We start from the raw sequence: 17,214 nt of genomic DNA on the forward strand, positions 1-17,214 counted from the left end.
GTACTTCATTGCTTTTGCTCTTCTTATTCACCTTGTGAAGGCACATGGCCTAGTGATTAGTGTGTTGTACTCATGATCACAAGATCATGGTTTTGATTCCTGTACCAGATTGTACATTGTGTTCTTGAGCAAGACACTTTATTTTACAATACTATGGTCTACTCAGCTATACACAATAACCCTACAACAGACTGGCATCCCATTCAGAGAGAATGTTGTGAAATCAGGTAACCAGTTCTATGAGTCTGAGGCCCCAAGCCAATAATGTCCAGGAATTACCTTAATTATCATGTTTATTTATTTGATTTTACCATTATCATCTAACCTTTATAATTCTGTTGATTTGTTCTTGGCTTAAATATTTACTTCATTGAATTTAAAAAGAAAAGGCTGTGTGCTATTTCCTCTGCTTGTAAACTTTATTTTAAAAATTTTATTTGATATATTTATTATTTTTTGTAATTTCAATTTTCCTTGATTTCCAGCCGTTTTTGCTCTTTTATTAATCCTTTCCCTTGCAAAAAAAATCTCAACATTCTTTTGTTCTTGTCAGTAGTGCCCTGTCTTGCTGTATAATCTTTTAGTCTTCTCGTTAATTTCTCATCCATACATACGAAGTATTGAAGGCTGATTGCAAGATACTGAGCCTTACAAAGGAGATGACTAAGGACCAAGGTATCTGGCATACTGCTGTACTCACGAAGATCTGTCTGCCACATTAAAAGCACTGGTGCTGGTACAACATAAAAAGTACTTAGTACACTCTGTGGACTTGTTGGCATTAGGAAGGGCATGCCAGAACAAATAGAGCCTAGTGTAGCTCCTGGCCTTACCAGCTTTGGTTAATCCATTCAACCCTTCCCAGCATGGAAAACAGGCATTTAATGATGACGATGGTGGTGGCGGCAGTGATGGCAACAACAACACACTTTTTAAACTGGTTGAAATTAAGAAGGAAATCCAACTGTAGAGAGCATGCTAAAGCAGACACTGGCATACAAACCAATCAACTCATGCCAGCATATAAGATGGATATTAAAAGATGATGATGATCATCATCATTTTTGTATTGTATTTATTTCTTTTTACAATGTTCTCCCTCTTCCAATAAACTTGTATTAATCTTGTGAAGAGCCATAGCTTAATGGTTAATGTGCAATCCTTCACAATCCTTAGGTCATGGGTTTGGTTCTTGGACCAGATGGCATGTTGTGCCCTTGGGCAAGGCACATTGCTTCAGCACACTTAGCAATATCACCTTCAGGTTAACCCTGCGACAGACTGGCATTTTGTTCAGGGCTGACTCTTGTACTTCTCTGCCTTAACACCTAGAAAATCTGAATAAATTTCAGCCTCATGAGTCTGTGGATTCAAGGCTTTCATTAAACTTCTGATCCCATCCTCTCACTCAGGATGTATGTCCTCTCACCTATACTCTCACCTGTTTACTGTTTTTTTTTTACTTCTCTCTTGCTCCCTCTCACACCACTGTGTATCTCAGAAAGATCTTTACACATTAGGTTTTGATTTCTTTCTTCAGGTTTTCTGTTATGTCTCTTGACAAGAATGGTATGGTGACATATAGCAAGTCAACTCCTATACACCGTTTGCGTTTTGTACCAGATGAGGTAAGCCTTAATCCATTATTTTATTTCAAATTTCCATATTTAACTCAAGCGATAACCAGCAGAGTTCTTAGAGTGTTGGATTGAATGCACTGCAGTATTTGTTCCAACTTTGTGCCTTAATTTCAAATTCTACTAAGATTGTCTTTGCCTTTCATTATTTCATCATCAATGTGAAGATTATTTTAATATCCATTTTTCCATGCTTGCAGCAATCAGTCATAATTAATTGAGATAGATTTTTCAATGGCAAGAGGCCATAGAAAATCCCTTTTCTTTGGCTCTTCTTGTTGCCAACTTTCTGTTACCCTTTTTCAGTTTCTGATCCACTCACAAAGCTTTTGTTGGTTTGGGGCTATAAAAGAAGACACTTGTCCAAGGTGCCAACAGGGATACTGAACCTTTTTATTAACCCCGAAAAGTACCAATCCAGAACAATGTATTAAAAGAACTGTTAGAGTATCAGACGAGATGCCTTGCAATGTATTCTGATCCTTTGCATTTTGATAGCAATATCTGGGAGATAACTGGTCCCAAACTGTGTCAGCCCTAAAGTTGCAGCCTTTCCTTTGGATAAACATGCGTGACATGGAAAGGGGAGATTCTATACTTGAGCAACTGCCTGTCTTTCAAAAAAAAAAGGGCTTACCAAGGCCTGTACATAAAGATGCAAATAAATGGTCAGCCCTGACCACTGGAGAACTCTCCACCACCACCACCACCACCACATTTAATGCAGATTAATGCATCTGAGATTAAACTTTAATACACCTTATATATGAGTGTGTGTATGTATATATACATACACACACACACACACTCACTTGATCTCTCTCTCTCTCTCTCTGTCTATCTATCTATCTATTTATCTAGTGATACTTTTTCATAAAATCAATTAAATATTTAATAGCCATGAGATTAACGCACTAGGCTATTGATCACAAGGTCCCAAGCTCAAATCTGTTAATAACTATTGTTAGGTGCTTTCAAGCAAGGAACATAACTCTGATTACTCTTGTTTACCTGAATTAGAGAGGTGAAACTGTTTTTTTCCAACTTCTTCCCAGTTTGTAATAATAAAGTAATCCAAATCATTGCTGTGACAGCAATCATTCCAATTATGCTGGCATGTAAAATGGATGTAAAATAGTTTAGTTTGAAACTGATAAAATCATTTATAGCTATTTCTAACTTATTGGGTGGGCATGAACTGAACTGCCACTCACTAGTCAACACACAGCTCATAACCCTTTCTGGGGTAGGGGGTTAGTCGATTACATCAACCCCAATGCTCAACTGGTACTTATTTTATCAACCCTGAAAGGATGAAAGGTAAAGTTGGCATCAGTGGAATTTGAATTCAGAACATAGAGATGGACAAAATGCAGCTAAGCATTTTATCCAGAATTGGTAACAATTCTTCAAGCTTGCTGCCTTCACACAGCTCATAATCATAACCCAGATTATGATCTCTTGGCAAGGTGAATCAAATTAATCACTGATATAAAACAGATAAAATTGTAAAGAAATTTATCAGCTGGAGATTTTGGGCATATAAAACAATCTTTAGCTGTTGATTTTACATCTTTAGCATTGCCATCTTGGACATCTTTAGTGGATCCCACTCTATTGCAAGCATTTAGGTCAGGTATCCCTTCATGTACCTTCCTTCTTTCCCATTTCAAAGATCCTGCAAAGGGTCACAGGCATTGCTTCTCTCTTAAAGAAAAGATAAAATAATAAATATTTTAATGTTTTTCTCTCTGATTTATTACATAAAAGAGGGGAATTATCACATTAACTTTTATTTTATTCGACAGAATAGAACAAATAACCACTTAGAACGTAATCATTAAAATGTAACTCTGTCAGCAACTTGGCCTGTCAGGGATGACTAATCACTTTACCACACATCCAATAGGCAGAAAAGGATTCAGCTTGCACCAGAATAGAATGCATTAATATCTGTATATTTCTTAATAAATTGACTATATCTTTAATCATTATAGATGAAGATGAAGAAGTTTGATTTCCTGAGTCATGGCTTTGATAAGCTTAGCACCATGATTAGGATTGTAAGAGAAACAATAATTTTTAGTGTAAAGTTCCATAACTCCTGTTAGGTTACCACTTAATCATTTTGTCTTCTTGTATGAAACTAAGCCATCATTTTTTTTTTTTTTGCAAATGTAACCCACCCACACCCATTCCAATTTCTCTCACCATCACTATTTACAGTCAACTCTTTTCCATCTCTAAATTTCTCCCCTCACACTATGAAACATCCCCTCTGTACTATTTATATTCCCCCCACTGTTCCTTGTAAGTATGTCTCAATGTATCTCCAATACCATCCATTTCTCTATCTCACCTTCCTCCCCTTTCATTTCCTACTGAGGTAGTAAGGCACCTGTCTCTATCCCTCTATCATATTTTAACCTCTCTTTTGTCGCAAAAGCCACCTCCCTCAGTTCCACTCCCTCTCTCAGCCAAGAGATCTTTGCCTTGAAAGTTATTTGGTAACCCCCACTGGTGCTGGTACCACGTAAAAAGCATTAGTGCTCATGCTACAAAAAAGCACCCAATACACTCTGTAAAGTGGATGGTGTTAGGAAGAGCATCCAGCTATAGAAACCATTCCAAAGCAGACAATGGAGCCTGGTGCAGCTCTCTGACTTACCAGCTCCTGTCAAACCATCCAACCCATACTAGCAAGGAAGACACATACTATGAGGGTGATGATTATGATGATGATCAATTTGATCTGGAGGAAGTGGGGACAATGCCTTTGACCTTCGCAAACCTCCTAAGATCAGTGAGATTGACACTGTTATTGTTAAAGTTCCATTTAAACTCTTGCAATTTGGCAGCTACAGATAAACAATGTGCTGGAGGGGAATTTTAGAGCCAGCATTATGAAGAGGAAGATCTAGGTGAAAGGACAGTGGGAAGAAATGCAGTGAGGGTGGCAAGAGGAGGAGAGATGAGTGAGTCTAGAGTACCTAAGTGGAGGTGACATGAGACCAGCTGTGAGAAGCAGAGACTACTGTAGTAGTGGTAGAAAAGGTAGAGAGAGGACACAGCTCATCTGTGGGCTAAGAAGTTGAAGTGCATTGATGAGTGACTTCATGTCTGTCAGTTGAGTGGTCTTCTTTTGGGTACATTCAACAGTGTGTGTGCTGTATTAAGAAATGTGCTGCCTAACTACATGGCTTGAATCCCATTCTGTGGCACCTTAATTTAGTGTCTTCCAGCATCAAGCCCTGTGAGTGGTTTCGGTAAAGAAAAATTAAAAGATGCCCCTTTATATACATGTATGTGTGTGTGTCCCTTGCAAGCATGAAAAAGTAGACATTAAACAATGAATGACTCCTGTGTATATCTTGACATCACACAATTGTTGTAAACAAGTGTCACCATCATACATGTGGTGGTGTTCAGTTCCAGTCATCTATGAAAGCATGTCCAGCCATTGGGGGGGGGGGGATTACGTTGCTTGGAAACAGGTGAGATTTGGCAATGGAAAGATGGACTTTAAAATAATGCTGGTGGAATATATGTAGATGTGTGTGTGTGTGCATAGATACATACATGCTTACATACATATATATATGTGTGTGTGTGTGTGTGTATAGATTTATACATGCTTACATACATACATATATATGTGTGTGTGTGTATGTATATATATATATATATATGTATATATAATTTATGACTATATATGTATATATAATTTATGACTATATATGTATATATAATTTATGACTATATATATATATATATATGTGTGTATATATATATATATATGTGTGTGTATATATATATGTATATATACATATATATATATATATGTTTATATACATTATGACTATATATAGTGACAACTATATATATGTGTGTGTGTACATATATAGTTGTAATAATCCTTTCTACAATAGGCACAAGGCCTGAAATTTTAGGAGTGGGGACTGATCAATAACATCAGCCCCAGTGCTCAACTGGTACTTATTTCATCAACCCCTAAGGGATGAAAAGCAAAGTTGACCTCGGCTGGATTTGAACCTCAGAATGTAAAGACAGACAAAATGTTGCTTAGCATTCTGCCTGATTTGTTAACGATTCTGACATCTCACTGCCTTATATAGATGTAATGATGACATCAAACAAAATAGTGATATTTTGAATTTCATTTAATACGTACATTTCAGGTTTGCATAATATATAATAAGGAAATGCATCCACTACGTAAACCTTCCTCAGATAAAGCATTTCAAAAAATTCTGGTACTGTAAAGAATACTAAGAAATGTATTTAGAAATTAGGCTTCTCAAAACCAGGAAGGAGAAAGCTGATTCGAAGACTACAGATTCAAGCCATCACTGGAACTATAAAAATCTGTAAAACTTTCCAAAAGTTTATCATTTAAGTATATATGAGCATGTATAGATATGCAACTATATGCATGAAAATACAATCATAAAACAAAACGTGCAAATCTGCACACATACATACATACATACATACATACATACATACATACATACACCACACACACACACACACACACACACACATACCCACCCTCTGGATGTTGAAATTCTAATGAAGGAACTTTGGATCTAGGTTAGAAACCAGCACTTTCTCTATTGGCAAGAAATCTTCAAATAAAAACCAAATAATGACATATATACATGCATTCACACACAAATGCACATACATGTACATATATGTCAGCAATATCATTATTATCATAACTTCAAACTTTCTGTTGTGCCACCTTACTTTATATAATTGTTATATGATTAAATATCACATTTTTGTTGGTACTCAATAATATTTCATTTATTCTTCTTCAGGATATACCCATTCTCACGTTGGAGGAAGCAGCAACATTTCCTCTCCATATCTGTTTCAACGTTGTCTACGTAACACCATGTGAGTCTGTACCTTTACCAACATTGCCAACCCTTACAAATGAAGACTGGGACAAGATAGATGATATTCAAGGTGTGCCAAGCTCTTCAGTTCACCTGGATCCGACACTTAATCCCGAGTCCTTATTAAGCAACAGTTCTGCAGAGTAAACTAGTTAAACCGGCCTGATCTAATTTCATCCGCTAATCCAGGCGAAATGGCTTCCATCAATCTAGTTTATTTTATTTTTTTCATGCCTCACCTCCAGCTCTCTCTCTCTCTCTGTTCATTCACTAAATATTGTGGTCATCTATCACTTGATTCCTGATACCATGTCAACACACTGCATTCATTGAAAAGTTATGTTTAACATTTTGATCAATGCACCACTCACAATCACAAACATCATTTTATATATATATATTTATATATATATATATATATTCACATATATACATACATGTATATATATATATATATATGTATATATGTATATATGTATATATATACATATATATATATATATATGTATATATATATATATATGTATATGTGTGTGTATATGTATGTATATATATATATATATATATATGTATATGTATGTATATATGTATATATATCTATGTATATATATATGTATATATATATGTATATGTATGTATGTATATATATATGTATGTGTATATATATATATGTGTGTGTATGTATATATGTAGGTATATGTATGTATGTATATATAATATGTATATTCCCTTTCTGTTTATATATTATCCACCACCACCAACTCACCCACATCACGGTGCTGTGCCTGTTCAAGGAACAGAATGAAGTCTTATTCGTGTAAAGTTAAATCACACTGCATTTATACAAAGGAAAATAAAAAAAAAATATTGCTCACCAACAACTGAAGTGTTTTCTTTCAAAGTAAATATGATGAAAAAAAAAAATACAAAGATATTGCAATGTTCGTGTGTGTGTGTGCACATATTTGTTTACTCAAAGTTGAATAATTCTTACAGGAGGTGAATAGAAGTGATTGTTTTGTTTATCTATTGATAGTATTGTAAAACACGTTGCTATTATTATTCTGAAGGCAGTGAGCTGGCACAATCATTAGCACACAAGGCAAAATGCTTAGCAGCATTTCATCTGTCTTTATGGTCTGGGTTCAAATTCTGCCGGGGTTGATTTTGCCTTTCATCCTTTTGGGCTTGATGAATTAAGTACCAGTGACTACTCTCCTGCCTCCAAATTTCAGGCCTTGTGCCTTTAGAAGAAAGGATTATTAGTGTAAGAAGAAAGGTGAGCTGGTAGAATCGTTAGCATGCCGGGCTAAATATTTAGTGGCATTTCATCCGTCTTTATGCTCTAGGTTCAAATTCCGTCAAGGTTGACTTTGCAATTCATCCCTTTACAGGTTGATAAATTAAGTACCAGTTGTGTACTGGTGTTGATGTAATCAACTTATTCCTCTCCCCAAACTTGCTGACCTTGTGCCAAAAATTAGAATTATTATTAGTGTTATTGTCAATAATTTGTTGACTTTCATCATCATTATCTTTTAATGTTCATCTCCCATACTGGCATGGGTTGGAGAGTTGAGCAGCATTTGACAGTTCCAAGAACTGCATTGTGCTCCAGTATCTGCTTTGGCATGGTTTCTACAGCTGGATGCCCTTCCTAATGTTGGCCACTTTACAAAATGTACTGGGTGCTTTTCTGAAGCACCAACATTGAGGTTACCATGTAGCTTGCAGGGACAAATAAAAAATATCCCTGGGGTTATAATAGAAAGGAAGACAGCTTTATGCTAGGAAATGAGGGATCCAATTATATGCAGAATAGAAAAGATTTCTTGTTGTAGAAGAGTTACATGGCTACACGTTTGATCCTACTGGGTAGTAGAAGAGTTACATGGCTACGTGTTTGATCCTACTGGGTAGGAGTAACTAGGGTGAAGCTAGAGAGAGAGATAAAATAGCGATGAAGCATCAGGATTGATCCCTCAAGCTACAAGAAGGAGAACCGAAGTGGGTGGAGGCAAAAAATCAGTGGGTGTATGTGGGAGCAGAAAACCAGGGGTCGTGGGTTGGGGCAGAAAACCAGGAGGTGTGGGAGGGAGCAGAAAACCAAGGAGTGTGGGTGGAACAGAAAACCAAGGGGCGTGGGTGGTGGCAGAAAACCAGGAGGCATGGGTGAGAGCAGAAAACCAAGGGTGGTGGGTGGTGTGCAGAAAACCAGGGTGCATGGGTGGGTAAAGGCTGCAAGAGTGCAGAAAATCACTCAGCTGGCTGGCCACTTCTACCAAATTAACAGAAAAATGAGAGCTGATAATGGTGATTGTGAGCTTCAAGTTTCTTCTTAGTGTGGAATGCAACCCCCTCAACTTAAGTTTAGTGGTCAGTGATTTCAAATCGAAGGCATAGGGGGTTAAGAAACTTTGTTGTGGTCCAAATATGAGTTAGGTCCTGCTGCACATTCATGTATGTATGTATGAAAATTTTTTACTGTGGTTTCAGGTTCAATCCTACTGTGTAGCACCTTGCACAAGTGTCTTCTACTACAGCCCCAAGCTGACTAATGCCTTGTTAGTGAATTTGATACACAAAACTGCATGGAAACTAGTTGTGTGTGTGTGTATATATATATATCTTATTTTTTATATTGTACAAAAAGTGGATGTAGGCATAGGAATGGTTGTGTTGTATGAAGCTTGCTTCCCATCCATATGGTTCCAGGTTCAGTTCCACAATGTGGCATCTTGAGCAAGTGTCTTTTACTATAGCCTTGTATCAACCAAATCCTTGTGAGTCAATTTGGTAGGCAGAAACTGAAAGAAAACCATCATATATATATATATATATATCATTATTATTATGCAAAACTGTCGTAAGTTCAAAACTTTTCAAAAAACAAAAAAAATAGTTTCACCATTCCATAGCAAAACCGTTGTACTACACTTTGAAAATTTTCATATCTTGGCATCTGAAGCAGCTGGAGATACTATAGTTTGATCAAAAGAACCAGCTATTGCAAGCAAAAATAAATATTGAACAAAATGCATTTGGCCAAATTTGGACATATGACAGTTTAACATAATAGCAACGATATATATATATACTCTTTTACTCTTTTACTTGTTTCAGTCATTTGACTGCGGCCATGCTGGAGCACCGCCTTTAATCGAGCAACTCGACCCCGAGACTTATTCTTTGTAAGCCCAGTACTTATTCTATCGGTCTCTTTTTTGCCGAACCGCTAAGTGACGGGGACGTAAACACACCAGCATCGGTTGTCAAGCAATGCTAGGGGAACAAACACAGACACACAAACAAACACATATATATATATATACATATATACGACAGGCTTCTTTCATTTCCGTCTTCCAAATCCACTCACAAGGCATTGGTCGGCCCGGGGCTATAGCAGAAGACACTTGCCCAAGATGCCACGCAGTGGGACTGAACCCGGAACCATGTGGTTGGTTAGCAAGCTACTTACCACACAGCCACTCCTATATATATTATCTGTGTCTGTGTTTGTCCCCCCACCACTGCTTGACAACTGTTATTGGTGTGTTTACATCCCTGTAACTAAGCAGTTCAGCCAAAGAGATTGATGGAATAAGTACCAGTCTTAAAATAAATAAGTACTGGGGTTAATTCATTTGACTAAAACTTCTTCAAGGCAGTGCCCCAGCATGGCCACAGTCTAATGACTGAAATAAGAAAAAAATAAATGATACTTTAAGAACATCACAATACATCTTCAGAAAGCATCTCGTATAGATGTATCTCGCTAAAAAGTACAGAAATCTCAGCAGTAGACAATAAATGTCCAGCACCAGCAGTGGATTTCTTAGATCACATGATTTCTATGTGTTTACAATTCACCAGTAGCAGCTATCCACTATCACCATATGCTAGCCAAAGTGCTTCCATACTGGCTGACTGGCTCTGATGAGCCAAGTACTACACTGTATTCCATTGTCTACTTTGAATGCTCTTCCTAACACTAACCTATATAATGCCTATATAATGTTTATATATATATATAGAGAGAGGGACATTTCATTCAATACTACATCCCTGCTCAGTTTACTGGTCTTGTTAAAGGAATCACTTGGTGACCTCTCTAGTGTCAGTACCCTCAAAAGAAAAGCACTCAGTACATTCTGTAAATTTTCTGGTATTAGGAAGGACATCTAGTCTAAGAAGCCACACCAAAGCAGACATGCTGGGTTGTCAGATTTTATCAAACTGTGCAGCCCACGCCAACATAGAAGACAGATGATGATGTATATATATTGGGTCATCCCATAAATAATGCAGTTGATGGGGATCTGACAATAAGCATAAGCCAATGTCAACAGTGGTTCCAGAAATTCTGAGCCAGAAACTACAGCCTAGAAGACAAGCCTTCTCCTGGAAGATTTGTAGATTTGACAAGGATGTTCTGCAAAACCTGATGTAACAAAATCCCATCGTAACTGTTGAGGAACTAGCAGAGAAACTTGGATTTGGTCATTCAACCATTCGTTGACACCTGCATGCCATTGGAAAGGTCAGCAAATTGGGTCAGTGGGTTCCTCACAATCTTTCAGAGTCTAATCATGTGCAGAGAGTGAACTTGTGTTCTTCTTTGTTGTTACATCTCACAAACGAACCTTTTCTGGATTGAATAGTGACTGAGGATGAAAAATTGCTTCTCTATAAAAATGTCAAGCATTGAAGACGGTGGGTATGGAAAGGAGAAACACTGGCGCCCCAGGATAAAGGTCTTCACCCACATAAGTTGTTGTTATCTGTTTGGTGGGATATGAAAGGTTTAGACCACTTTGAACTTTTAAACCCAAAGCAAACAATAACAAAGGAGATCTACTACAAGTAGCTTGAGCGGCTTAAGTCAGTGCTAGAAGAAAAACGACCATCTTTGGTTTCAAGACAAAAGGTGTTCTTCCATCAGGGTAATACTCAGCCACATTCAGTGAGGATGACATTCCAAAGACTGGAGCAGTTTGAATGGGAAACAGTGCTTCACCCACAATATTCGCTGGGCATTGTCCCATCTGATTATCATTTATTCTACAGTCTTCAAAATCATTTAGACAGAAAAAATATGAATTCTGTAGATGAGGTCAGAACAGTACTGGAGGAGTATTTTTTGTCATGGACAACTGAATTTTGGAAGAGGGGCTTTGCAAGTCAACCAGATAGATGAAAGAACATTGTAGAAAATGAAGGAGAGTATATTTTACATTAAAAAAACAACTTTATGTTAATTTTGAAAAATAAAAGAAGTATAAAAAAATGTATTTATGGGATGACCCAACATATTATATGGGCACAAGCTCCTGGTCATGCCACCACTGAGCGGTCCTTGGCCGCTCAGTGGTGGCATGATTGTCGAGGGAATGGACCAGATGTAAAATAACAGATGACAAGAGGCAGAGATCAGACATTGAAGATGCAAAGAGCAATTCGTACTTCCTCCTCATCCCTGCAATAAATTCCCCCCAGCTCTTCTATGCTACCTTTAGCCTGAACAGCCACCTCAGGTACCAGCACTCTCCATGCTCATCAAGATGAAGAGGCTTGGATACAAGTAAATGCCACTACCAATGAGGCTTAAGAAATTGACTTCCCAACCATGTGGTTTTGCATCCAGTTCCACTTGGGCAAGTATCTTCTAATGTTTACTGTTCAATTGATTGGAAGATAATCGCCTCCCTTTGTAAAGTGGATGGTTAGCAATAGGAAGAGTATCCAGCTGTAAGTAAAAAAAAACTTTACTCCAATATATTCTCATCTGGCACATGCAAGCTGGGAAAAGTGGACATAAATGATGATGATATTTCTGTTTTCTTTGTGTGGCTTTTGTGGCTGATTTTCAAGCAATATCTAATAAGGGTATTTGTTTGGTGTCGCAGTGTGGTTATAATTATTTGAGGTTACTGTGACATGCAGTGTGACCATTGTTATTGATGCTACTAATTACTTTATACAGTATTTTACTGATTCTTTTGTAGTTTATGTTAGATACAGATGTTTACCATTCTTGTGTGTTTTTTCTCTAGAGTTTATTATCTTCTTAATTTCCTTATTTAGTTGTTTGATGCTGAGCTTTATTTCAGCTGTGTGTGCGGCGTTGGTGCATTATGTTTGAGAGTGTCTCTGGTTTTTATGAGGCTGGCTGTTTCTTGTGTGTTACTGGGTTGTATTTTTTTTATATTGCCTTTTGGGATGTGTCTGTAATTATTTTGTTGTATGTACATACTGCAGTGTCTGTATTGGTGATAGTCTTGTTGAATTCTGGAAACCATGATTTGGTTTCTTAATTGATCTTGTTCTATTGGGTTTTATTTGTCTTTTTCTTTTGTTCCTTGTATTGTTTGAAGTTTGCAAAAGTGTTTTGTTTTCTTCATTGATGTGCGTGTATTGTGATGATTGCTAAGTGGTTTGAGGAAAGTTGGGGAGTTTTGTCTGCCAAGTGGATACCATAGCTAAGTGTGAGAGCAGTAGGGGTGATGTCTGGAGAAAATTATTGAACTTTGGCTTGGTGAGGAATGCACATGCATTGGTATGGGTTGTTTTGGATGTAAAGGGAGTTTACTTATGATTCTGTTTAACCTCTTTTTTTTTTTGATTGAAAATCAGGAAATGCTGACTGCATTGAAGTCTCCCTTAATGATGGTGATCAGGAAAGCTTTAAAGTGTTTTAGTTTGGATGTATAATCTGTTAGGATGGTTGGTGAAATCAGTGGTAGTATATATAGAAATCAGAGACAGGTAGAAACAAGGAAAATGCCCCTTGTATTTGAATACTATATAAATATTCTTTTAAAAACTTTTCTTTTAATTTTTCCAAAATTTAATTGTTTTCCATACTTACAGTTGAAAAAGTCTCAATGACTGAAACCAGTACTGAAATGTTTTTTAGAAAATTATTTTAGCATTTTCTACCTTGGCTTTTTTTCCATATATATATATATCATCATCATCATCATCATCATAATCATTATCGTTTAACGTCCGTTTTCCATGCTAGCATGGGTTGGACGGTTTGACCGGTGTCTGGGAAGCCAGGAGGCTGCACCAGGCTCCAGTCTGATCTGGCAGTGTTTCTATAGCTGGATGCCCTTCCTAACGCTAACCACTCTGTGAGTGTAGTGGGTGCTTTTTACGTCCCACCAGCACAGGTGCCAGGGGAGGTTGGCAACGGCCACAATCTGTTGGTGCTTTTTACATGCCACCAGCACGGAAGCCAGTCAAGGCGGTGCTGGCATCGGCCATGTACAGATGGTGCTTTTTACATGCCAGGGGCACAGGTAACACAACTACAATTTCCATTTGATATCTATTTTGATGTTGATGTACTTGACTCAATAGGTCTCCTCAAACACAGCAGGTCACCCTATGATCCAAGGTAAGCACAGCAGGCCGTCCTACGATCCAAGGCACTTTGGATGGGCTGGGGCTTCTATGTGAAGCTGGTGCAGGAAACAGCCATCAACTCACGTTATTTGTCACGTCCTTGCAGTCACAGTATATCTCCAGAGGTCTCGGTCTTTCACGATATTTTATATATATATATATATATATATATATATATATTCATGATATTAATGTGCTTCATCTGGCACTTTATATTCTTAGTTCAAATTCAAACCACAATCAGCTTTGCCTTTCACCCACTCCTGTGTCTACAAAATAAATTACCTCTGGCAGGTGTATGGCAGAACTGGTAAAGTATCTGACAAAATACCATGTGGTATTTAGTTATGTCTCATTAGGTTCTGTCTTCAAATCCCTCTGAGGTTCATTTTTCATAGGCATTTTTCATGGCTGTGTGGCAAGTAGCTATAGGCGTAGGAGTGGCTGTGTGATAAGTAGCTTGCTTATGAACCACATGGTTTCGGGTTCAGTCCCACTGCGTGGCACCTTGGGCAAGTGTCTTCTACTATAGCCTTGGGCCGACCAAAGCCTTGTGAGTGGATTTGGTAGATGGAAACTGAAAGAAGCCCATCGTATATATGTATATATATATGTATGTGTGTGTGTATATGTTTGTGTGTCTGTGTTTGTCCCCCGAACATCACTTGACAACCAATGCTGGTGTATTTACGTCCCCGTAACTTAGCGGTTCGGCAAAAGAGACTGATAGAATAAGTACTAGGCTTACAAAGAATAAGTCCTGGGGTCGATTTGCTTGGCTAAAGGCGGTGCTCCAGCATGGCTACAGTCAAATGACTGAAACAAGTAAAAGAGTGAAAGAGTATCAAATGCAGACGCAGATTTAATAAGCTGTTCGTCTGCTACATTTCTGGCCTTGTGTCCCATCATTATCATTGACATCATCATTGTGTCATCTTCATCATCATCACAATCTTCATCAATGTTTTAATGTCCACTTTACCATGCTAGCATGGGTTGGGCAGAGTTTATTGAGGCAGATTTTCTGCAGCTAGAGACCTTTCCTGTCACCAACACTCACCTGTTTCCAAGCAAGGTAATATTTCCATGTGGCTGGACATATTTTCACAGTAGATCAGTAATGAATAACATTGCTTTCATGATAATACTTATGTTGTTCAAATTCCACCAAGGTCGACTTTGTCTTTCATCCTTTCAGGGTCAATAAATTAAGTACCAGTTGCATACTGAGGTCAATCTGATCGACTGGCCACCCCTCTCCAAAATTTTCGGGCCTTGTGTCTAGAGTAGAAAAGAATACTTATTTGCAACCATTGCACAACATCAAAACAAAAAGATACCAACTCTCTCTCTCCTTCTCTTTCCCTTTCTCTTTATCACTCTCACACACTCACGCATACATTTTGTGTGTGTGTGTGTGTGTGTGTGCTTTCTTTCCTTTGTTTAGGCTCTTTACCTACCAGGCTTCCCAAGCACACCCACATGCTAACATGAACCTAAAACAAAATGACATATATATATACACACACACACAACAATGCATCTAAACATATACACACACAATTCTTAAAAAAAACCCAAAAAAACATTAACATGAATTTGATATAATTTGTATTACTATTTATTTTCCAAGCACTAGTGTGAACATCTCCTCAGGGGGATGAAAGTCAGAAGTGACCTCACTGGGATTTGAACTCAGGACACAAAGAACTCGAGCAATTCCCACAAGATGTATCTGATACTTTAATAATTCTGCCGATTGACCTATCGTTGGCAGATATCATCATCAGCATCAGCACTACCACCATCATTATAATCATCGTCATGGTCATTGTTGTTGTCGTCATTGCCATCATCATCAACATTACAGTCATCACCATCACCATCATTATTATAATCATTATCATCATCATCATCATCACTGTAGTCACTGTCATCATCGTCGTCGTTGTCGTCATTATTATCATCATCATCATGTGCATCAACATCATTATCACCATCATTTTAACCCTTTAACATTTAATCCAGTCATATCCAGTCCAAATATTCTATGTTTTATGTTAAAACTGACAAGATCCGACCTCTCACACCTACCCTACAATGTCATTCTAAAAATATATGAGTGGCTGTGTGGTAATAAGCTCGCTTCCCAACCACGTGGTTCCGGGTTCAGTCCCATTGCGTGATTCCTTGGGCAAGTGCCTTCTACTATAGCCTTGGGCCAACCAAAGCCTTGTGAGTGGATTTGATAAATGGAAACTTAGAGAAGCCCATCGTATATATATATATATATGTGTGTGTGTGTGTGTTTGTGTGTGTGTGTGTGTTTGTGTGTGTGTGTATGTGTTTGTGTGTATGTGTTTGTGTGTCTGTGTTTGTTTCCTCCACCATCGCTTGATAACGGATGTTGGTGTGTTTACGTCCCTGTAACTTAGCAGTTCAGCACAAGTCACCAATAAAATAAGTACTAGACTTACAAAGAATAAGTCCTGGGGACGATTAGTTTGACTAATTGTGGTGCTCCAGCACGGCTAAAGTCAAATGACTGAAACAAGTAAAAGAATAAAAGAATATGCACCATTGAAATCTTGAAGCTACAAGACAATGCTTGATAACATTATTTACATTATTTACATATGACGGATATTTGTCCTCATCTTGTTGAGGACAAATATCTGTCAAATGTAAATAATGTAAATAATGTACATAATTCCTCATCTCTTAGATATAGAACTGCAATGCTTGATTAATTCAAAACCACATGAATAAATACGCAATACATTTCACAGAATAATCAGAATGCTAAAGGGTTAATGTTCAGATTTCCATTCTTGCATGGGTCAGAACAGAATTTGTTGAAGCGAATTTTCTTCAGCTAGATGCCCTTCCTGTCTCCAACCCTTATTTGTCACTAAGCAAAGCAATAAGTTTTCTGTGGAAAGCTTGACAAACAATACTGCTTGTACAACAGTGATGCTCATTTACAACTGTTGTAATAGACAAGGAAGTACAAACATGTACCACACATATACACTACATATATCTTTTATTTTTTTACTTGTTTCAGCCATTAGACTTCAGCCAAGCTGGGGCATCACCCTAAAGAGTTTTTAGTCAAATGAATCAACCCCTGCACTTATTTTCTTTTGTTAAGCCTGGTACTTATTTTATCAGTCTCTTTTGCTGAACTGCTAAGATACAGAAATGTAAACACACCAACACCAGTTGTCAAGTAG

General features: G+C 37.6%; 1 protein-coding gene and 1 long non-coding RNA gene across 2 annotated transcripts in view; both read left to right on the top strand.

The window, feature by feature from the left end:
• LOC115232469 (germ cell-less protein-like 1) overlaps positions 1-7,024 on the top strand; it is a 44,919-nt gene extending 37,895 nt beyond the window's left edge. Inside the window, exons 14-15 of the mRNA XM_029802351.2 lie at positions 1,541-1,628; positions 6,485-7,024. Coding sequence (XP_029658211.1) covers positions 1,541-1,628; positions 6,485-6,712 — 316 coding nt within the window. The 3' untranslated portion in view covers positions 6,713-7,024. The remainder of the gene's footprint in view (positions 1-1,540; positions 1,629-6,484) is intronic.
• A 189-nt stretch (positions 7,025-7,213) lies between these two features.
• On the top strand, positions 7,214-14,821 carry LOC118761717. Its single transcript, XR_004997589.1, has 3 exons — positions 7,214-7,453; positions 8,622-8,630; positions 14,811-14,821. It is a non-coding gene; the product is annotated as an uncharacterized LOC118761717 (long non-coding RNA).
• Positions 14,822-17,214: the final 2,393 nt, after the last annotated feature.

The sequence above is a fragment of the Octopus sinensis genome, linkage group LG2, assembly GCF_006345805.1.
Source record: "Octopus sinensis linkage group LG2, ASM634580v1, whole genome shotgun sequence".
Classification (NCBI taxonomy): domain Eukaryota; kingdom Metazoa; phylum Mollusca; class Cephalopoda; order Octopoda; family Octopodidae; genus Octopus; species Octopus sinensis.